Source organism: Anopheles funestus, chromosome 2RL (assembly GCF_943734845.2).
Source record: "Anopheles funestus chromosome 2RL, idAnoFuneDA-416_04, whole genome shotgun sequence".
Lineage (NCBI taxonomy): Eukaryota > Metazoa > Arthropoda > Insecta > Diptera > Culicidae > Anopheles > Anopheles funestus.
The window spans coordinates 53,486,220-53,509,983 of NC_064598.1; the positions used below are offsets into that span (position 1 = coordinate 53,486,220).

General features: G+C 38.4%; 2 protein-coding genes across 4 annotated transcripts; one reads left to right on the plus strand and one right to left on the minus strand.

The window, feature by feature from the left end:
* The first annotated feature begins 86 nt into the window (after positions 1-86).
* LOC125763166 (uncharacterized) lies at positions 87-23,743 on the plus strand. 3 transcript variants are annotated; one of them, XM_049426013.1, is made up of 12 exons: positions 87-239; positions 909-1,060; positions 14,155-14,730; positions 14,806-15,109; positions 15,696-15,767; positions 16,742-16,977; positions 17,092-17,177; positions 17,251-17,690; positions 17,757-18,003; positions 18,090-19,181; positions 19,266-19,930; positions 19,999-23,743. In XM_049426013.1, the coding sequence occupies exons 3-12, from the start codon at positions 14,487-14,489 to the stop codon at positions 21,011-21,013; spliced, it is 4,401 nt and encodes a 1,466-aa protein (XP_049281970.1). In that variant the 5' UTR covers positions 87-239; positions 909-1,060; positions 14,155-14,486; the 3' UTR covers positions 21,014-23,743. The 3 variants fall into 3 exon arrangements, with proteins under 3 accessions (XP_049281970.1, XP_049281971.1, XP_049281969.1); XM_049426012.1 differs by lacking the exons at positions 87-239; positions 909-1,060 and adding an exon at positions 12,482-13,120; XM_049426014.1 differs by lacking the exon at positions 15,696-15,767 and having other exon boundaries at positions 90-1,060.
* Positions 11,436-12,761, minus strand: LOC125763187 (60S ribosomal protein L19). Its single transcript, XM_049426040.1, has 3 exons — positions 12,665-12,761; positions 12,068-12,174; positions 11,436-11,990 (listed from the first exon to the last, which is right to left on the minus strand). The coding sequence occupies exons 1-3, from the start codon at positions 12,667-12,669 to the stop codon at positions 11,488-11,490; spliced, it is 615 nt and encodes a 204-aa protein (XP_049281997.1). The 5' UTR covers positions 12,670-12,761; the 3' UTR covers positions 11,436-11,487.
* Positions 23,744-23,764: the final 21 nt, after the last annotated feature.

Sequence of the window (23,764 nt, forward strand, 5' to 3'; positions counted from 1 at the left end):
TTTGTACTAGGTTATTTTGCTATTGGATAATATCAGTTTTAACAAATTTAATTTTGTGCCCATTTGAAAACCTAGAAAAGGTGTAAAATGGCTGAACAGAACATGCATTTGACAGTGTTGTCAGAGCCTGTCGCTATCACAACCGTATGTCCTCACCTGAATGTTTTCCCAACTGTGAGTCGCACAGTTCCATCGTCGTGAATGTTTTTGGTAGAAAGTGCGAGTTTTCGTGTTTTTTCGTATGTTTCACCAGAAAAGTGCACTGTGATTGATGTGTAGTCATAGAATCCAACACGATCTATTGCGGGCACTGGTGGTCGATACAGAAAATGTTTCTAAATTTCGCGCCAACAGTCGTAGCAATTCATTGTTTATCTCGTTGCGTTGTTGCGATCGGACGTAGTGTGTGAATGATTGAACAGTTGCATATTGTATGGACAGCAATTTAGAAAACTCCGTGCAAAGTTTCAACCGCGTAATCTGCTAGACAAAAGAAGTGAAAAAAACCTGCACGCAATTGCATTTGAGTGAGTGTGAGCAATACAACGTAAGCAAAGCGCATCGACGGTGGCAAATGTTGGAGAGAAAACGCTGCAAAAAGTGAAGTTTCGTGACATAAACTCACAGCGATTGCTCTGATTCGTCTTCAATTTAGCGTTTTTTCGGTTGTTTTGCTGCGATTTTTGGTGATAATGGATAGCACAGAACAAGCAGGAAAGTGTGTGAAGTAATACTAAACGTGTCCAGTGTTTACAAGTACAGTGCTCTAGTGAACATCTGATTTGCAATAATTACCAACACACATAGAATGTTAGTGAAAAAATAGCTGAAGGGGCTGGAATGTGAAAATATATTCCGTCGAAAAAAAAAACCGTCAGTATGTTTAATTAACCCATGCACGTCCATAGTGATTTTTGTCAGGATTAGTGCTTCCAGTGGACCGTCGAACAGAAACCACCAATAAATCGTGAATATTTATCGTACACTGAGCACAGGTTCGTGACATGGTTCCTGCCCCGCTGCAGCAGAATAGCGTGGAGTGTGGAGCATAAGCGTAATGGTATGTGGCACCTTTCCTATAAATGGCACGCAATCCTATGCCAACAATTACTTCCTTTACATTGTCCAAGCGATTTAGCGAAGCAGAAAAAATGAGTTAGGGTGTTGTCCGAATCCCGCATTTCCCTCCGCGAATATTTCGGGTTTGAAGGGGTGGAACTTCTTTGTTTTCCTCTAAGCTGAAACTTCTGGCGCCTGTCGGATGTGTATTGGTGCTGGTTACGTGTGTATGTGTCTAGTGGCCAGCATCAGATGTTTGGAATAAATATGACGGAGAAAAGTAGGCTAAATGTTGCATTCTTGCCGAACATTGAACAAGTGTTTCCCCCCTTTCGTATGGCAGTGCTATGTTCGTTTGTTTATATTACCATCAAGCTGGCTTTAAATTTTTAAGCTGTAGACACAATCCTTACTACGGGAAAGATTTTTCCACATTCATTCGTTTCATTCCCTGTGCAAATACCAAGTTCTTTCATCAAAAAGCAATATTCTCACCATAAATCTGGACTGTGTTACTTAGCAACTAGAAGAAAACGTTTTAAATTCGCCTTCTGTGATGTAGCCAAATAAGCGCTGGAAAAATAGTTAAAGCGAAAGCAAAGCTTTGAAATAAGTTGCTCTTCCTTTTTGGTTCATGTACTTCTGATTGCATTCGATATGATTTGCAAAAGAAAATCATGAAAAAAGCAATACGAAAATGTGAAAACATATCATTTAGCTGCATTCATTCAATCAGTTGTCGGTACTTTAAAGCTATCATACTAGTTTTCTATATTAGGTTATGAATAACATCTTCAACTGGTTGATGATCAAGACTGTAAAGAAAAGTTTTTTGTTTAATAATAGTTAAATGTGAAATTGATATTGATTTTTGATTAAAATTATCGTCGATAAAAAAACCTTACAATTTTTGCGAAAAATTGGAAAAGTAGTTAAAAAAACCTAAACTTTTTCATGTTTTTTGGCTCTACGACAACCATGTATCGGTCTTAGTATGCTTTATTTCATGGGTTTATAACTTGACTTACCATAATTGAATCTTGTCGAAGACATGGGTTATTTGAGAGGTTAACCAACATCGTTTTATTAATCGATTATATCAGTTCAAATGTTTTGAAATACATTTTAAAGTGATTATACAAACTATGCATTTAGTATTATTATTACTATTAGAAAAAAAATAGATGCACTGTCCATCGAAAGTAAAACGCTCGTTATTTTTCCACTGTATTATCCGTCTTCTAATGTTTCCCTTTCAATGTTTAAGTTTCACTTTTTCGCTTCGAACTTTGTATCACTCGAAGCAATGAGGCATTAAAAAGATACGTTTAAAAGCTGTTCATGTATAGCAGGTTCAAATTAAATTTCTTGCCTCAGTATTTTTATTGGCATTGTACCCTAATGTGTAAACTCGGAGGAAATTTAACAGCTAATTGTTTAATGCGGTCTGTTTTTCCGCATTATGTAGAGCTCATCAATGATGAGATTTAATTTCCTATTAAAAAAATGATGCACAATACATTTCAGCGTATGTATCTAATTTACTGCCGTCAAAGCTTACCAATTACAACAATTGATCACAAATTGTATCTTGCTTCTTGAGTAAGCGCAATCGCTCATGGCAATCGGCCGATCACGCTGTTTATTTAAGGTTTAATTGTTTAGCAATTCATTCGACCAAACAAAGATGCTCTATAGCATTTGTACACACTAACCACAGATGTACATGTGCTCCCTGATTGCCGGTTTGAAATTCCCTTACAGTTGTACCTATGCATTTGATGTATAACAATTTAATTGTGATTTATAAAAAGAAGTGTGAATTTTTCTGTGGCGCAGAAAAGTGCTTTAAAGCAAAATCCTTACCTAAAATAAACGCTGTTCAGCAAATATGCTGCAAAGCTTCACTGCAGAAAAAACCCTTTCTACTTAACCGTAAGCATGGCAACAAATCCTCTCGGGTAACATTATTATTGACATGCTGTGTTGGGTTTTTTCACAACTTGTCTATTGTGATAGGGTTAAGTTAAAATAATTTTATTGCAGAAAAGAGATCATGGCCAGCCAGGACCATCTTAGGGACCTTTTTTTAGAATATATTTTTATACGGATTTCTCTTTTCTGACATACACAATATAGGTAGTACTTCTAGTATTTATTCACTGAAAATAATGACATAAAGATAGAGACATAGACATAGAGATTGATGTAAATAATAATCGCTTATAGAATATTTAATGCTTTTGAGAACACAACTTAGAAACAACCAGAACTTATGTAAGAAATTTATGATGAAAAATGTAAAAATGAAACAATTTATTAGTTTAATGTCTTTGTATTGTGACAAATGTAAACATTTTCGTGGTGCTTATTGAAGCTGTGAAATTAAGCTTTGAAACCAGCAGACGCGTCTCGTTGAAACGATTTGCACAAAATACTCTTCGGAATGCTAATGATGTTCATCCGTTCGTCCATTCAGACACTAACGCAGCAGCTAGTATTAGGACCGGCCAAGAATCATGCGGATCCGTTGTATATCTTTTCTTTTTGGTTTGACTTTTGTTTTTTTTTCTTCAACATTCCTTTCATTCTTGTACGTCCCTGACCAAGATGACCCTGTGACCTTCCATAACGGATGCATCAAGTGGGACCTGTTTTTTTTTTTGAAGAATGCTCCAAATCATGTTTCGAAATCCATTTCTGTCTCTTTCTTTTATTCACTTTCACACACACACACACACACACACACACACAATCAAACAGTTTTTTTTTCATAGGTGTATCTCGATTTCCGACCGTAATAACCGGGCTAGTCGGTTTGACTAACTGCTCAATTGGCCGCAGTATTATTTCATACTACTCTGGAAGAGAAACTACAACAGAGTGAGAATAAATCATTTGAGAAGTATGATGTTTCCTACCAAACTGAGAGACTATTAACGCTAAGAGTTGGTCAATCGTTGACCGTATAGCCCCAATCGGGTTTTTTACCCCGTTTTACTTAAGTTGTACGATTCTATGTAGGTTCTTTCGCAACCAAACCTAGCAAAGTACACGAAACACCTGCCTGGGGTGGGTCTTGCATCGATCGACTTCAGCTTTTATGTAGTCGACCTTGGGATCAGAGGAACGTAACCGAATCTGAACTTGAGAAGAAAGCTTGCACGTGCTAATCTGTTCGAGATAGTCAATTTGGTTTGTAAAATAAGAAATGAATACACAATGAGATATAAAAATATGCAAAAAAGGGAAAGTGCGCGTCAGATCTTGTTAAATGTTGGTTATTGGGTCGCAATGTTTTAGTGACTAAATGGTTTAATAGTCAATTAATTGTTAAATTTTGTAAAATCATTTCGCTTTGTATAAAAATGTAGTATTAAAAATAAATATGTAGTATTTGTTTTTGTATTTCATTTGTTGAACCATTTATTAACAAAATAATAGAAAAATTACGCAAAGAATTTTACTGCATCGATTAAGGGAGACTAAGACTAACAATATTAAAAAAAGTAGATAAACATAGTTTTTAATAGAATCGAACAGTTCACGTTTTTCCAAGTATTGGGTAGGAGCTTGTGTTTACGCTGGAAAGGCCGAATGTTTGTAACAGTTTATTTAAATAGTATTAAAATCTTTGTTCGTAGGAGTAAGGCTAGGGCTAGCATAAGTCAATTTCCAAATTTAACTAAAACAAATAGTTATGACTCAAGGCAATCAACGGGTATATGCATTCTAAAAAAACTGGTATATTATTCATAGGTGGAAGTATTTAAAGACGTAAAGTAAGTGAAAGATAGACACTTGTTACACCTCAAATATATTAATTATTATAATATTTTTCAACAATGCATCTTCAACTCTGGGTGTGTAACAAACGTTCTGAGAACCACTATAAAGCTTGTAAATCTATCAAATTTACAAACAAAATAAAAGTGCTTTCCAAAATTTATATTTTTACGTTTGTACCCCCGGGCACCCTTTTTTTCTAGGGCACCCTGGGGGCCCTAGAAGCGGAATGGTAGTTAGGGTCTCAACAATAAAGATCGTCGCATTATCGACACACTTGTGCAGACTAGGGATGAGATGTTCCTGGGGAATTTTTATTGCCACTGATATCCGTCGGGAGGCCCAGAAACAAAATGACTGGGGCACTATTGAGGGTGTCTTTCCTTGGTCGTCTTGGTCTTGGATTTTTTGGGGAATGGATCTTCGATGAAAATTACAACTTTCAGAACATTTCAAGAAGACAATTAAAAAAAGGAACTGGTTGAAAATCTCTTGAACTTAGAAAGTGTGAGGTTCTTTGATAATTTTTTAAAGAACCATCAAAAATGATTTGCATTGTCCATTTAACAAATTCTCCTAATTTGCTGTCGCGAGGATTAGCAATTTTCTACGACGAAATCTTCCAATTCGTAATAACTTTTGATGATATCATTGTTACATAAAATCACACAGCAAACGAATACTGGTTAGAACAATATCAATTTCTTGAGTTTCGCATAATTTTTCTATTCTTTCCTACCCTTGAAAGGTGTCCATCTTTCCCGAGCATGTCAAATCTGCACAAAAAAAATCGTTTTATTTGATGATAAAAACATCTAATTTTATGAAAAATTCAAAGTATCGATGGATTTTCTAATAAAAGATGGATGTAAAGTAAAGGTGCTGGGCAACGAGCGCTGACAAAAAGGTGACAAAATTTTCAAGTGACAAAAACAGCTTGTCAACTGCGAAAAATAGTTTTTCTCGTGGCCGTGCACACATTTGTACACTTTGACAAAACATAGCAACCCATGATTTCCAAAATCTTCATCATCTTCAACGTACACGAAAATTCGTCGCGATGGAAGCAGTTTTACAGATTTTGGCTTTAAATTAATTAATTAAGATGGTCTGTGTCCTTGCAGGGATGAAATACAGTTAATTCAACAAATGAGAACACCGCAATGGACAGCAATTCACGATATACGAACTTCAAAATTTTGTCAACTTTTTGTCACCATTCTTGTCAACATTTTTCGTGGATTTTCTACAAATAAAATTTTGCCAAAAGCTCAGCAAAGTGACAAAAGCTCCGTTTTGACAAATTTTTCACCTTTTTGTCAGCTCTCGTTGCCAGGCACCTTAATGTTTGCATATGAGAAAGATTGGCAACATTTGATCCTCGCTTTCTCACGAACGACCAAAAGGACCGCCGACTGCAAGCCTTGGGCTGCGAAGTCACTCAAATGAACACCTAGACTTTTTCATGACACATGATATTATTGTGTATTAAGCATTAACCCCATTTCGTATTTCAACATCGTTTAATACAGCAAGCAATCAATGATGAATAATCACTTCAGCTAGAAACTTCTCAGTGGTGAAGTACCAACAGTTGGTAAAGTACCTAGGTAGTTCTTCAGCGAACGTTTCAAGTGCTGGTAGAAATTCGGAACTACGATAAAATACGCCCCGGGTGTGGCTTGGCCCATGGAGGACAGCTTCATGTACCTCTAAGCCGTTTTGCAAACATTAAATGCGCTTAAATGAAAAATGTTTCTGCTACAACTAGTTGAATTACATTTTCCGCGTTCGGTGCTTTGTCTATTTTTTTACCTTTTAAGGGTTATTGGAACTACAGATAATTAAATGGAATTAAAATTACGTCCCATTTCGTTTTCATGCTGTATGAAATATTTGCATTGCAAAAATTGTTTTTCTTTTGGAAGTCATCACTTTTACTGGCAAAATAAATGCAACATAAAGTAATGAACTAAATGCGATCCAATCTGAAGGTGTTCCGACATTACATATTCTATTATGTGCTGGAAATGTGTCGGCGTTTTTGGCGGGGGTTAAAGTAAAACATTTTTAATAAATTTAACATGGGCCGATTCCACATTAGATGCAGGCACGTAGTCAGCAGTATGGTTTGACCGTTCTTCAAGAAATAAAAAGATGCGCCTGACCAGGGACAATAAGAAGCACACTTACCTTAAATGAATAGAATTTCATCCTCTAAAGGTACGAACACCTAATGTTGTACGTCGCATAGTAGTTCCGCACGCACGTTTGTCGTTTGTACTGGCACGTCGAAAACATAAATAAGGCGATGGGCTTTGGAATTAATTAACGGGATTATTCATTTCTGGAATTATCAAACTAATTTCAATATTAAGAGTGAGGGTTGTTTACTTAGGCAACCGATGGTCTTTGTGTATAACCGAATTCGTAAATAAGCTAGAATCAAAAATGGTATCAAATTACAATGTGTTTGATGTTAAACATTAACATATATTTTCACTTGCACAAGAGAAGCAAATCATGTTTTCAAACACAAACCTTTAAATTATTGAAGAATTGTTCATTTCAAATTCCTGTCTGTCATAGTTTAGTGATATTTTTATATCTATCATTTGTCTTAGAGCAATCATAATGTAACGCAGTAAAATTGTATTTTTTTATCAAATATTTTACCCGCATTTCCTTGATCAGCTAATTTGAGTTTATTAAGCGCAAAATCTCCTTTTCTAATTATTAACAAACGTAATAACACGCAAAATGTGTTATAAGTGCAAAAATACAACTTAACATACTTTATTCTGCTTGATTTAAACTCACACTGAACCAAGCTGAAGCTAAAACCGATTAATTGCAGGGGTTACGATTTATTCAACATAACTTTAATTTATTAAAATTGAACATTTATTAAAAGTTAAATCTATTTATCCTATATTGAATAAAATTACAACACACTAGTAAACTTTTAAATCTATTGGTTTTTACATTTTCTTCTTGACTTAACGACCTTACAGGTCATGCCGGCCATTTCGGCTTACTAGACATATTTTTACCACGTAGACGGAAAGTCAGTCCTTGCTAGGGGGAAAGGTCCGGATGGGATTTGATACCCGGTCCTGCCGCTTTTTAGATAAATACTTTAAATTGACAAAATCCGTAATCAACTGGTCAGCTGTAGTACTTTGGCAAAGTTCAGTCGAAATATTTTGGAATACTTCACAAAAACACGAGATCTCATCACAACCACATCAGAAATGTTTTGAGACTAGAGTTGTCATATCTCATCCTTTTTTTCCGGGCTCACTAGCCAATTGATGATTGGTCAGTTTGTAAAATTACTTCAGTTGCTTCCATGTGATTCCAGATTATTTTAAAGCACAAATTAATGCTGCAATTTCATCGGAAAATCGTATCTTTGTTCTGTGCCCATTCCGGCTCCATGCCATGTGATGAGTTAGAATTTGACAAAAAAGATTCCAGAATCCTGGCACCAAAACGTTCTTTTTTTCGCCTTCTGCAGCTATTCTAATAATCTTAAACGAGACTTTATTGATGCTAGAATCAAGTATATCACGTTTGAAAAACCACTGCCGTGAAGTTTGTTGTTTTAATCTAATATATGTGTCTAACAATTTTATTTTGCTGATCTGGCCCTCAGCTTCGGCATTAAGTCCCCTGTCTTAATTTTATCGTTTTATCATAATTATGCGTTATTTGAGTTATTCTTCTGCTTGGTTTAACGATTTGGCTTTCATTGATAAAGTAAAGGCCGTTGAATGAAGATTTGTCATAATATAAGCAAAAAGTGAAATTCGTCTAATGAATTGTAAAATGTGTTATTGTAATTATTTTCCTGCAATTAAATACAGTTTTCAAAAATGCATTACAGATTGGCATGCCATATCGCAAGAGTTCAACAACCTCTGTTGGGTGAATAGATGAAATTTTTCCAAGCAGTTGCGTCCTTTCCGGGAACACTGCAGGGCTATCGTCGCGACTATAGACATTCTATAGCCACCCGCTAGAACAATGGATGGATTTAAAAGGAAAGTGGCAACATCACTCCCAGCTGTATCTCTGCCCTCGACGAGACACTTCCGTCCCTTCCACTTAACGGCCTACGCGCGCGCTAAACACACCTTTATCATAATGTGTGCTGCCTCCGTCGGTCGGTTACGAGCTAGCTGCATGTGCTACGGGCGGCCATGCATGATCCATGATGAACCATGAGCGGTAGAGCCGTCTGATTTTGTTTTATCTCCCACCATCACTATTTCCTGGCGTTTATTTAGTAATGCTGCGACTATCGTATATACCCTTACCACCTTCTCACAATGAATTGTTTAGGGAAAACGAGTAACCTGGTAGCCCGGAGAAGCAACGGAAAATCATCGGAGTTTTTCTGATATTCTTTTATTTAGAGCAGACATAAGTACAGCTTGCATTCTTCTTGAGGTAACATAGGTGAGTTGTATACATCACAGCTTGGGAAAACAATTCCATGAACTGAAGCGTTATTTTAGTACAAAAAGGGAAATGTTCCCTTTTTGGTATTCCATATGGAGGAGGTTTTATTTTTTCTCCATTGTTGATGTAGAAACGTTTTCACACTATTATTATAAGTTGATAAGTTATCCAATTAGAAAGGTTTTCAAATTTCAAGTTGTTAGTAGCGAAGAACATTCATTTTAGTATTCTTATTACTACTTTAGAAAATTCCTAGTTGAACTTGAATCTCCCAATTCTGAAAAGAGGGATTATAACCAATTGCAGCCAAGAAAAAATTAAAGTCTTACTAATATAAATTGAAGAAAATACTTATTCTTTATTATGAGCTGTGTTAGTAAAACAAATTCCTAGAATAATTTTAGAGGAGACGATGTAGTTTATAGCATCATTGGGATGAGCAACAAATGTGCAGTTTTGCTTCAAAATATATGCGTCCCACAATAATGTAGAACTACGATCTGGCGGGTTGTGTATACTACTTTTACTGTTCGTGTAGATTTGACCTATTTAATTCTTCTTTTATGGTGTAATTCCCATGAATAGCTTTACTTATCCTTTTTCACGAGTGCATACAACGTCAACGGATGCCGCAGCGTGGGGTGGCAATAGCGGTCTCCAAGATGAAATTGTGTTGCACATTTTGACGTTCTGGAAAGTTGTCCGGCGTGTTTGTCAGATGTAAAGTGAATAACACGGAGACTCTTACTTCTGCAGTGTGCAATATTTCTATGGCCGCATCCCAATCGAGTGCTTCGGAATCTTTCATTCCGCTGCCAGTTGTTTACACAGGTTGACTGGATTTTTCATTTAATTTTTTGTTTATCAACTGCAAGCAGTAGGGCGCAAATAGTGGCTGACCCGCTTTTGTAGAAGACTCTAGAGATTTGACTTGAGCTACAGCAACTGGTGTGGCCATAATCATGCTGAAAATGAACACTGCGTACATGGATGTGCATGAAATTTTGTTGTTCTTCATTTTCCACCTTCATCTGACCTAATTTTATGCGGAACATCGTCTTGCAACGATGTAAAACAGATGTAAGCATCTAATGTTTGAGTGGAATGAGGCTTCCATATGCTTTCCGTTTTTGTTGCGGAAACTCTTCCAAGTTTTTTTTTGTTTGTGTTTCATTTTTTTTACTCTAACACAATGACAGTGAAGCCTTTTAAGGCACCTAATTAGTATCTAGGCTCTTCATTTCCGGCAACAAAGGCAAACAGGAATTGTTTTAGATAGAAAATAGGATTCACACTAGTTGCAAATCCAATGAAAAATTCGTTATCAATTTTCAGTATCATTTCCCATTATTAATGTTTGCCGTTCAAAGAGCTCATACTGTTTTAACTACTTGATTCTTTACTAGCTCCGTTAGCAGAGCTGGCAATGAAAAATTCGGACCGAGCAACGAGACCATGAAACCGCCCACACAATTTTTTAATTAGCTCTTATTTTACCGATTAGCATCATTAAGATCTGAAAATGTTTTTTATAATCACCGCGCCATCTCTAATCTGTTCAATTTTTAATTAAAATTGTACGCCTTTAAAGCATGAATCGCAAATAAGCAAATAGAAGATTTCACTACAATTTCCGCTCAAGATTTTTATCCTTTCGACTAATTCGTTCATAAACAATTTTGACCTTGACTGCGTGCGTGCGAGAAGTAGACGCTGTTGCCGGTAGCTTTATTTAATACGTAGATTAGGACTTTGATAAAACTTCAACGTCTTAGAAAACAAATAAATTTTGCGAAGATTATTAGCATTCAAGAACAGGCATCCAAAAACTTTCCAGCACAAGGAATTGTATTAAATTGACCACTGTATGGAACACCTCGATTCGACGGTCAAAATATCCAGATACAAATAGAGATCAGGTGTTGTGGGTGCATTATCTGGATTTTTATAAATACTACAAAAATACGATATGACCTACTCGGCGGACCAAATCAATTCCTGTTCTTAAAGACCGACTCCGAAGACGCTTACTGACCGCCAATATAATTAACGAGCATTTCTTTCATTCATTTTCACTGTCTATGTTCGGATAGTCTGTATACAGCAACACAAACACACGGATGTTCACATTTTCACGTTCCTCGAGGTTCCTTATACTGAGCGAGGATGAACAATTTATTTCTTTCCAGTAGCCGCAACATGCTGCGCAGTCTCCTCTTCCTTAGCGATCGTCTGTAGAAGCTCCTGACGTTTGGTCGCAATGCGTTCTTCACGACGACGACGAGCCTCACGAACCTTGGTACGCTTGGCTTCGGCTTGATCGCTCAACATCTTGGTACGAGCCTTCTCAGCCTTTCGCTTGTGGATGTGCTCGATCAGGATACGCTTGTTCTTGAACACGTTACCCTTTGCACGCATGTACAGGTCGTGGTACAGATGACGGTCGATTTTCTTCGCCTCACGGTACTTTTTCAACAGGCGACGCAACACACGCATGCGGTTCATCCACAGCAGCTTCTGCGGCATACGGGCATTGGCCGTACCCTTTCGCTTACCATAGCCGCAGTGACGACCCTTACGACGTGCGATCGTATTTTTGCGCACACGGTAACGCGAGTGCACCACTACCGGCTTCTTGATGATCAAACCATCCTTGATGAGTTTGCGAATGTTTTGTCCTGAAAACCGAAATAGAATTAGAATTGTTTTCCCTCGGTTTAGACAAACACAGGCTGAGTTTTTGCTCACTACTTACGGGAGTTGGTGTTTCCAATCTCATTGATTTCATTAGGATCCAACCACACCTTCTTCTTGCCGCATCGCATAACCGAGGCTGCCAGCCTCTTCTGAAGCTTGAGGGAACTGAAAAAAAAAATACAGAAACACCACAATCATTAATAGGGTTGTTGATTGGTCGCTCGTTTTCCGGCATTTATAAAATATTTATCTTTGCCACGTCCATGATACACTGAAAACACTCGAGTAACGAAGAACCGATGAGGAAATAGCTCGAATTATAAAACACTATCGGTGAATCTATTTGAAAGATCATTTCGTTTGACAAAAATTTGCCATGTTTTGAACTAGCAATCACTGCGAGGCTCATGCTCCATCTCCGTCGCTGACAATTGCAACACACTTGCAATACACCGGACGGTGAATCGATACACCGACAGACGCGCCACATACACATGTGATTTCAACAAATTTTGAGACACTTTCTACGGTGTGTCTCGGGTGGTATTTCATCCATTTTCTGGCTTCATCGGTTCTCGGTCACTTGAGCTTTGTTTTGAAGCAGATGGCTAGTGATAAATATGAATTTTCGCCTATTTTTTGGCAACTTGCGCACCTCATGCTGCTGCTTGTTTCCTCGGATCGAATAGAAAGAGAGTTGCAGAACGCAGAGCGGAAGCTCTTCTGTCATCTGCCAAGCGCCATCTGCCGGGAACGCTAGCTGTCAATGCCATGAGGGGTAAGAAAGTCATGAAGCGTATTGCATGAATGGAAAAGGACATAAAATGTGTTTTATTCATAAGTTTGTTTAAAAAAATCGTATAATGATGCAAAATGTGTACTACCTATCAAATAAAACATTATTTTTGCAATAAATAATGTTGGATATGGAGCTTGCAACCAAATACACGTAGTTTGTCGCTTATACCAGTTGCGAATGTTTTGTTTTGTTTTTGAGATTGCTATCCTATCCCCCTCATGTGTCTTTTTTTTGCAGTCAGCTGTCAAAGTCGTCGATTTTCTTGTTGGAAGGAAATGTAGCAAAATCAATGGAAAATATCCGTTTTAGCAGGTGATTATCACTTACAATAATAAAACAAAAATTCCTGTGTTGATAAAAGTGATAAAAGTTTTACGTAGAGCAGCTGCTACCGTTGGTTGTTCATACGATTGTACAATTGTATCGAATCTTTAAGTGGAGAATCGTTGTTTAATGTGTATACACGATATGCAGATAACGCAGCTGTTCCCTTATACAAACAAGCTAATCTTATTTATTTGTAGGCGGGAAAATGGTTCCTAGTTTGCTTATGCTTTGTGTAACCTTTGTAAAAGATCTTATCTTACTACGGCTTGAAACTGAATTGTCGTTTACTAACGTGAATAAGAACTGTGATAACAAAAATCGCGGATATGCCTTGTTAAGTAATTGTGTGTCTACAACACCGAAAGGATCACACACAGGACGCTATGGAATGATCATAATTAAAAATATCATCAAAATATACAGTAAAAAATTAAAGCGCAACTTATGATCAAGACAACCTGCAAATGATTAATTGCCGCTGCCTCCCCCAAAAAACAATCAAAACACATTTCCCCCCCATAACACACATGTATATCTGTAGAGAGTGGGTCACCCAAGGTCATACAAAGCGTTTTTTGCATAAAGTGCGTGTATCCGTTTTGTTGAATATTACGTGCAAACTGCAGAAAATAATGCATCAATAGTTAGATCATCACCAAACGCCAATGCGACCCTTTCCGTCTGCTAGTGCGATGTGCATGGTAGGAAGTTAGCCACAGGTACATTCTCAATTGCGATATTGGTGCTATGGTTCAATCGCGCTGAATGTATTATTGTTCAAATGTTTAGTAAAGGGTGCTAAATTGTTATCCTTTTTTAAGATTATTTAGATTATTTCCATTTTATTAACAAGTAGCGTTTATGTTAAAACATAATATGTCCCTAATATGTGCCTACATTGGAAAAGTGTATTCATTCACTTTTTTTAAATTAAAGTCTTAATTAATCGTAACAAAATAATTGAACCGTAAGTTTTTCAATTCAATTTTTAATAATCATGTTCATTCATTTCTTCGTAGGTTCCAACGGCTCATAAATGTCGCTGATTAGGGGTTCTTAAAAATAATAACCCCATTGCAGGTGAAACTAGTTGCCGAATAGCTGCAATCATTACTAAAAAGTACAAATGTCTGCCATCCGTCAATGTGACGATTGCCGTTACTATCGCTACTGCCGCCGTCATCCAAATGGCCAAAGCCAGCTTTCCATAGTATTGTAGCACACATTCCAAACAGCACAATTTATGAAATCGAGTCCATCGATCATCATCAGACCGGTTGAATTTATCTCTACCCATCCGGGAATAGTAAGTGAAAGATTTGTTTAAGTTGACTGTTAGAAAATACAGAAGATGGTCCTCGAAACTGCACGGACTAGTGACGGCTCGTCGGTAGCAGATGCTTTGCGCGGTTCTTCGAATAGTGGTGCTGGAGGTCCGGTGTTAGTGAGGCCAACCTCACTACAACCTCCTGAAAAAGAGCCAGTAAGCTTTCAGATTAATCTGATTGGCGCCCCACCAGAAGTAGAACAACTGATCGAACACATTAAATCCGTTGCTGAACAATTTCTGTACCACTGGAAAACTTTTCCTATCAGTGAGTATTCACAGAGAACCTAAAGGCAAAAACATAGATTCATCTAACATTTTACATATCTCTCTTTTGATATAGATTTACCTACACCACTAGCGAACAGTCCCGGTGGAGGTGTCGGAAATGGTGGAGGAACAGCTGCCACAGGAGGTGGAGGAGGACAGAGTGTTACCTCACTTTCGGTTGCCGGAAGTGGCGGTGGAAGCAATGCCAATATACACAGCAATGTCGTTACAAGCGGAAATCGAAAGACTCGCCCAATCAATCTGCGCGATTTATTTATTGCGCCGCCATTCGACGAGCTGGATGCAGTTGCTGCTGATGGTTCCGGGGAGCCACGGTTGCTTACCAATGCTCAGCTACGTTCATTGCGTGAACGAGGGTTAGTATCGTCTTAGTTTAATGCATTTATAAAATTGACCACATGAGACTACTCGCTTAAATTTTTAACACCATCCGTTACTTGTGCTTTTAATTCCACAGTCCTTGTCTATCACTCAGAGTTTATTGTGTGTTTATTTCTTTAACATTTCTTTTATTGCATCATTAAAATTACATCCAGCTTTGTTTCTGTTGTAAACGCGTAAATTTTATTCTATTTAAGCAAATAATCAGTAAGAGCAGTGCTGCTGATGAATAACATTTTAATATTAGTTACTGATTATAATGGTTATCCGTAAACACTTCTATGTTTAATGAGATTTAATTTTGCATTTTGTTTTAGGTTTTCTTTTCACTATTGAAGTGCCCTGCATATATTGTTGCGTTTTATCTAAAAGTAATTATCAGCTGATAACATAGTGTTTACCAGGAGTATATTGTTTTTATCGTTTATACAGAACACCTACACTCTCATATAATTCAAATTTTCACGATTTTTTCATTCAAATCATACTAAATGTGTCCCATCGTGTATAATCATGGAACTAAAAAGCACCAAAACTATTTGTAAATATTTTCATTGAAAGCTTGCAAAAGGACAAATTTGGGAAACCGAAGAAATTGAATTGCGAACAATTGGAAACGATTCAGTTCACTGGGTAAATGAAGTCGTAATAATAATGTTGTTTTCTCCCTCTGTTACAACTATAGTATGTTTTACGTGCATATATTTTCCTGTATAACATAATCGTGCGATGTATATTTTTCCGATAACACAAAAATATTGCTGTTCCTATTATTTTTATTGTGGTGAAAAAAATAGTGTGTGTGTAACGATGTTGTAAATGTATTAAGTCACTAAGTTGTATCTGTAAAGCCATCAACTATCGATTAATCCGATTTGGCTAACCGTTTGGTTATTAGTGTGATATGTAAATGAATATTAACTGCAGCGTAAAATTAGTAGCATAAGTATTTATCATTGGTGTTCAATATCGATCAATGATCTAATAGGTATATTCCTCCCGATGGGAGTTTGTGAAAATGAATAGGAATGTGAAATGGGTCGCGTAATGCATTTTCTCATTTTAATAACATCACTGTAGTTGAGATGTATGTCTGTAGGTGAATTTGGAGAATAATTTAACACCGTAGTTAATTAGTCATCACCTCTATGTAGGGTATAGCACTATTCTTTTTCTGTTACGTTCCATGATACAGTATGTAAAAAAAAGTATGGCAAAATGGTAAAATTTTCACCACTCCCTGTTTTATTCCAGGGAATTTTTGAAAACTAACTAAGAAACAATCAAAATAACGCCTCATTTATCACTCCTTGTAATCAAGCATAACATTTCATTAGCATTCTTGCAAGTAGTCGTCATGTGAATGGCGTAGTTTGCAGTTTTAAATATGTTCAATCTATTTTCGACAATAGTATAGTTTGTTAGTAACACAGCCAGGTCGTTATGTTCCAAAAAATAGAATGTTCGATGTTTGCAAAATAGATTATCGACATCATTGGACTGCTCAACGATTGTTGCATGTGTTTTTACAGTATGCATTTTTTGAAACTAACTTGACAGGCAAATCATTATAATATCCCTATGATTCTGGATAATTTTATTTGCAGAGAATTTGAGGTACCAAGTTTGAATTTTCCGGGACAGGTTCATCGATGGCAATTGTCACAGTTTTTGCAGAAAGGTTCCGAGCGAACACGGGATTCGCTGCTGAGCGATCTGGCATTATCCGCTCGCTTTATCGTCATCACTGCCAAGGAACGCCTGACCGGTCATTTCTTTTCATTTGCCCATGCTTTTCGAGCATTGCTGCAGGGGTTCATCAAACTAGTGGATATGATTGTCGGTAAGTATTTTCCAATTTGTGGTGATTGATGCGTGATGTTTATATATTTTTATAGGGGTTTAGTTTGTGTGTGAATGGATTATATATTGTTATATCTCTTTTCTCACCCAACAGGAGTTCCCTCGTTGCTAGCGCATAATTTAGATAACAAAATTAAAGAAGAGCGTTGTCGGTTTTTGGTAGCTGAACTAGTTTGTAGGGTAATTGTCTTACGATCATTAGTTGATGAACGTCACAACAGAAGTAATGCATTTTTCTATTTCCTTTGATCAGAGTGAGTACGAAGACTGCCTAGATTCGTTGTGTAGATATGTGCGCCACCAGCTCCGACGAGCCACCATGGAAAAGTTTGATGTGAACTGCAACCAAGCGCAACCGATCCCTTACCTATACGTAACCCCCAAAGGGCAAGACATCGATTTGCGGCTCTTTTCCAAGGATACCATGCGCCGAGCATTACCAATACTTGTCGGCATCCTAGAGAAGGAAACACGTGGCTGGTTTCTACATTTTCGTGAACGGTTAATTGCGGAACTGCGTGAACGAAAGATGACCGATGCCGAAATTGAGGAGGAAGTAAATGACGCCGTTATGAAGGAATACCTGCAACGTGTCTACACGTCCATTCTTTCGAATGTCGAACTTACCGAATTGGGCGAAAACATACCGCAGCTGCTTGTGCAGCAGGCTCAATCGGTGGTCATAATGCACAAGTAAGTACTAGATAGAAAGGTATTGTAATGTTATAAAATAACACATTTATTTTTCCTACTATGCAGAGCGGTGGATAAAATACAAAAGGAACTAAAGAAATCTCGCGAAGAAATGGAACAAACGCTACAAGAGCAACACCCCGTATTATCGCGTGTGTATCCCTGGCTGCGGGCAAAATTAAATGCCGGTGAGCAGGCCAAGCTATCGAAAATCACCTGGGGTGCCCACGAGGAAGCATTGCGTGCAGCACAGAGGCTCAATCTGCATCAGACGGTGTATTTTCTGAACCGTGATCTAGCGTTCATGAAGGAGGTAAGACTAATACTTTTCCAAGATTGTTGTAGAATGCCGTTAGTAAAGTATTTAAAAATTCGATTTCCATTCTTATACATTTGCAGCGTGAGCCAGTGTTGTTGAAGGAACTGAAAAATGCTAAAACACCGACGCGAAACTTTCAGTGGGCGTGTCGTATCTGGTCTCCCAAGTCATGGATTATACGTCGCAGCTTCCAAGGACACTCGGAAGTGGTACCAACCGTTATCTGCCAGCAGGCCACTTCGATTGTCACGCCACGATCCGACCCGAGTCAGCCTGTGTTTTTGGTCGAGAAGGAGTTGATACGCTCGACTAGTACTCGTTGGCCGATGTGGCGCCTGCTGAACTTATTTCAACGCACCTGGACCTGGACATGGAATATTATGTTCTTGCTCGGTGTCATTGTGCCGTGGTGCAGTCCACTTGGCTTGCGTGCCCTGTTCTGCAAAAAACCGTTCATGGCCGATCTGGAGTTGTCGCAAGTGAACGGTACACTGTTTCCGCGCAAAACCAGTATCACACAGACGATGTTTTCGCGCCTGATGGAACTATGGCGTCACATTTCGAAGGCAAGGACTCATTTTGAAACCGAGCCTGACACGGGTTTCATCGGAAAGGGCATGACGCGCCATTTGAATCGATTGTACAACTACTTCATAAAGGGCTTTCTCGGTACGTTGGTGATATTGGTACTGTTTCCACTGCTATGCTTCGCCGTTAGCGCTTCCAGTCTTGCTTTAGCCATCACGGCACCGCTCTGGATGCCGTTCATCACAGTTACACTGCATCTGTACATGATGCTGATCTACGATTTAGACTGTCCCGACGAGAGTCGGCGCAATCGATACTGTATTTTCCTCGAGGCGGTTGGATGGAATATAGGCATTCAGGGATTACTGCAACCATTGGCAGCCGTGTTGGTAGCATCCATAATTTGTCCGTTAATAGCGGTGTTGGTATTCTTCGTCGGAATAGTGCGGTACTGGGTGCGACTTTTTTGGGATGCGGCTACATTTCATTTGTTCATCAAAAAGTGTGGACGAGTGCCGGCTAGTGACAGCTTTGCAGTTCGTCGGATAGCAGGGCCCGGTTTGGCGTTGGATTATTACTTTTCGATCAAACCAGAGCAAGCACTCGCTGCATTTGAAGCCAAGATGGAGCTGGATGAGCTGCAGGTAAGTAGGAAAAATGGTTACTGGTGCTGTCGATGTGATGTGTTATTTGATGTGACAAATATTCCCTGTTTCCTGTCGTTTAAGGCATATCAACATTCTATGGAGACTATAATTTGTCAGCCGCAGAAGGACTTTAGCCAATTTGTTGAAGCATGCTTTGGACCGTTCTCAGCACAGTTGTCGAAAAGCGTTGGTCCATATCGTCAGCTGGAGCGCGAAGGTCAAGACCTGATGACATCACTGCACGAAAAGCTAGAAAAAAGGCGACGTGACCTACAGACCGGACTAACGACTGCGGTGAAATCACGCATCAAGCTCAACACAATGGAGCTGAAGATCGTAATTCAACAGTCAGCGTATATGCTCGAAAAATTCTACCCTTCGCATGTGATTGCCCGGCTATCGATCAGTGAGGAGGAGTTCTGGGATGCAAAGGGTCTTTCAGTGGGTGATTGGGCTGGGCTGGCCGGTATGCTGTACGCTGACATTTTCAGCCTAGACTTCCTGACTCCACTGTCCGACACCGATACGCAGTTCAAACTAGAACCACATGCACAGCTAGATTTGAATCGCTACAATGAGATGGTACAAAACACTAGCGACATCATGGGAATTAACGGGCCAGATTTGCTGGGCAACGTCTATGCACCGCGTGGTAACATTCAGGTTCATTCGCCATACTTGGAGGTGTCCGCGTTCAATCCACGTTCACGTGTAATGATCAATTCACGACGAGCGGAGAAACGCAAGTAAGTAAACTGAGTGAATTCCAAATGGCATTTGACATACGAACTAATATCTTAATGGTTATTAACAGCGACACAACGTCTTCCGGCTTGACAACGCCACGGGTGCGGGCACGTCGTTCACCAATGCCATCGCCGAAACAGAAAACTCAAAGCTGGAAACCGTGGAAACGAAAACAGCAACCCAAACATGCCGCTGACAAGATGCTGATTCCGCTACCCATCCCGCACCCGGTGCATATTGCCATATCAATCTATAATCGTGACTCGGACCAACCGATCCCGATTGAATCAGAACTCTGTTGGGAGATATTGCGTTCGATCGAGGAATGTCAAGGTGACCAGGAGGCAATTGTGCGTTTCCGGGAGCTGGGCGATCGTATCGATGGTCACCATCATCATCATTCGCATCCTAACCGGTCAGTAGGTATCAGTGTTGACGGACTAGCCGCCATCGACAGCAGTATTGATTCGCTCGACTCACAAAACTCGTCAAACTCGGGGACCAAGGACAGTATGGATATGATAGCGGGTGCGACGGAAACGCTACCGTGCACTAACCGCGAAGTAACGATCATGATGCCCTCACAAGTTCTCGGTGTGGATGATGAAGACGACGTTGCGATCGATGGCAATGGTCGTGGGCGTGATGATGTTGGTATCGACATAAATCAACACGGTACCACCACCAATACGACCGTGATCGTTATGCCATCGGCAAATGGTTCCGGTAGCGTGACGACAACAACGGTAGCGACAGTCGGTGGAGGTGCAGGTGGTGCTATAACACCGTCGTCTAATACAACGGCACCGACACATTTCCATTGGACTCTTCGTAATTGGGGCGGTGGAAATGGGCAGTCAGGGGCGCAGGGTAACCGTCGTAGAAATACTAGCTACACGTACAGTAGCACTACCACTACCAGTGGAGGAGGGGGCCAGTTAAATAGTGGCAGCGCCACAAATTCGGCCAACGATAGCCAACTGGATCAGATCCGTGTCGATCTGGCCAGTCCTGAGGATATTTCGCTCGATACCGATAGCTCTCGGGCGATGTTCACTGCTGCTTATGGTACATCCGTTTAAAAAAGCATTATCCACTACAAGGTAGGAAAAGGACTAATGAACGTGTAATAGATTTGATGAATTTCTTGTATTTCCTACCTGAAGCAAAGGAAAGCAAGAACCATGTATAGCGGGGGAAACGAAATGGAGCAATAACAACAAATTAATTATTGTTGCACAAACTCCTTCCCCTTTTCTTATTACTTCGAAATAAGAATTTAGGGCACCCAACGTAAATTAATTGTTATTTACAATGTTTTCGTTTTATTTACATCACCTTCACCTTAAAAGCTCTCTAACGCATACTAATTGGTCCTGTATGCTGTACCATAGAATTACCCCCAGTGTTGATGCAGGTGTACTGTAGTAGATGATTTTCTCTCAATTCAACCTTTAAGTGTATCTAGTCGCATTAATTTACGTTCGTTTGCTTTTGTTACGTTGTGATTTGTTTTGCCTCAGTTGATGTTATTCATCTGATCCGTGTTTTTTAGTTTCTTAATGAGTGTCTTTTTTCTGAGTGTAATTTTTTTATTTGACGTTGGCAGAACGTCCTTCAAATTTTCCTTACCCGATACAGTACGGTTGTTATTAAATCGTACTTATGAACGGCTCGAATCATAATGATAGAAGCTATCCCAAATATTGTATCATTTAAAGATTAATCGACAGATTCGAAGAATCGATTCCTTCACGCCCCGGTTGCTTATGTCACTAACGCGTAGAAAGCTCTAGTAGCTGCAGTCCGACTGCTTCCAGTTGCATAATTGGATAAACACACAAACATTTGACTACAATTAAAATAGTACGGCATTTGTTCAATGCGGTTCTTAAGCAACTTAACGAAAATAAGCCACATACCGAAGGTGAAACGCAAGGAAAGGGTAGAGATTTAGATTATGGGATATATTTTTGCACTATTTTTCGCTCTTCCCTTCTCTTTCGCCTCCGCTTTCTAATGTTAATCGTACATATATACCAAATTAAAATACTTACTACCCGGTAGGAACTAATCAGTAACGTATTGTTGTTATAGGACATGGAAAGCATTCAGAGTAAAATTTTATATATATATATAATTAAAAGCATGTCCGCTCAATCGATAAAACAGGAAAATTAGTATGATTTGAAACATTCACTAATACTTGCCAAGAAATGGAAACAACAATAAGTGAGTTAAACATTAGTAAAACGTGAAACCAAATTGTCAACTAAGATAGTAGCCGCAGTTCAGAGATGTTGCATTTAAACTTTGTAGTCCGTATTACATTCATGCGCTGAGCTCTCTAATTTGAATAATTCCATTTTTAACAGCTAAATTTGGCTGTCAATTCTACATTAAGCTATGTTTTACATATTACAGGGTAAACGAAAGGCACAATAGTAAAAAATACATAACATTGATATTAGAGTGCGGAAAGACATACTCCGACCAAAAACATCTTTTCCAAATTATTTTGCTTTCTCATGATCTTATCTGTACACACAAACATAAATGCAGTAATTTTCATGAATCTTTAATTAATTACTTTTTTACTAATTGTCTGCAAAAGAATTCGTTCATTGCGAATTTAGCCAAACGCCCTTTGTCTCGTATACACATATTCATTACGTTTTTAAAAATCTATTTTCTTTTATTTAATATTTAATTAATATTCCAAACGCTGTGATATTCAGCTCGAAGATCTTTGGTTCATTCCAAAAGCAAACACAGCATCAATCTTGCTTAAACTTTTACCTAATCTCTCTTTACTGTCGAAATTTCTGTTGGGTTTGTAACGCAGTACCACTTATGCACATTTTGCTAAGTCACCACTTGTACACTATATTACTAAGTGACTTTCAAAGGTACTCGAGAATTCCGAAATATTAATCGTATTTATGAAAATTTCAAACAAACCAAAGAAAACTGTTAACTTTGAAATTTTAATTTGTACCTCTATTTGTCTATTCTTTTGTGCAGCTATTTTTGTTGAATGTTAGGTAATGTAGCGCTATGTGCATATTACCTAACGTACACATCTTGCGAATTTTAAAGAAAATATCGAACAAATCTTTTAATGCTCTCTCTTACTTTGTCTATTCCGATACTTATTGTTTGTGAATAAGTGTTAAATAATCGCTTCCTAAATTATTCCATCAGTTTATTTTTACGTTAACCGAAGCACCAGGCGCCAATAATCCTTTTATTGTTGTGTAATTTTAACCACATATGTTTAGCTTTTATATTTTATTTACCCGATCTAAGTCGATCAAACGTCTCAAATCTTCTATTCACTGTATATAAGCATTCATCCATGCTTTACGTGTCTGCGAATAGTATCCGGTCGAAACTTTAACAATATGCTGAAGCCCTCTCGCCCATGTTAAATTAATTTTCTGAGATGGCTAGTGGATCGCATAGATCGTTATGGTTAAAAACAGAAACAAAATTAAAGAGAATCGAATTTGGCTTTCAACTAGGTTCATTCATTTCGATGAAATAATTAATAAGAGATCACAGTACAGTGTGATCAATCGGAATATGTAGTAGCACCAAAAGGAATAGTGAACGGACCGAGGAGGACATTAGTAGTGAATCGATATTTTGAAAGGGAACGAAAATGCACAGTACGTGTGATATCAATTCATTCGTGCTATTACAATCAAGGACCTGTTCCACAGTGAAATAGGAAAAAAATTAACCAGAAAATTAGTAAGAGGATGAACGAGCATAACTACCATAAATATAATGAAATTATTGAAAAAGCATTTGGTCATACAAATGTTTTC

What these genes read in the sequence shown, in the direction of transcription:
- LOC125763187 (XM_049426040.1), bottom strand. An exon ending in GATTGGAAACACCAACTCCC is followed by an intron (nt 11,991 to 12,067) that starts GTAAGTAGTGAG and finishes TTCGGTTTTCAG; the next exon opens with GACAAAACATTCGCAAACTC.
- LOC125763166 (XM_049426013.1), top strand. Translation starts at nt 14,487, where the DNA reads ATGGTCCTCGAAACTGCACGGACTAGTGACGGCTCGTCGGTAGCAGAT. An exon ending in CTGGAAAACTTTTCCTATCA is followed by an intron (nt 14,731 to 14,805) that starts GTGAGTATTCAC and finishes CTTTTGATATAG; the next exon opens with ATTTACCTACACCACTAGCG. An exon ending in GAAACGATTCAGTTCACTGG is followed by an intron (nt 15,768 to 16,741) that starts GTAAATGAAGTC and finishes TTTTATTTGCAG; the next exon opens with AGAATTTGAGGTACCAAGTT.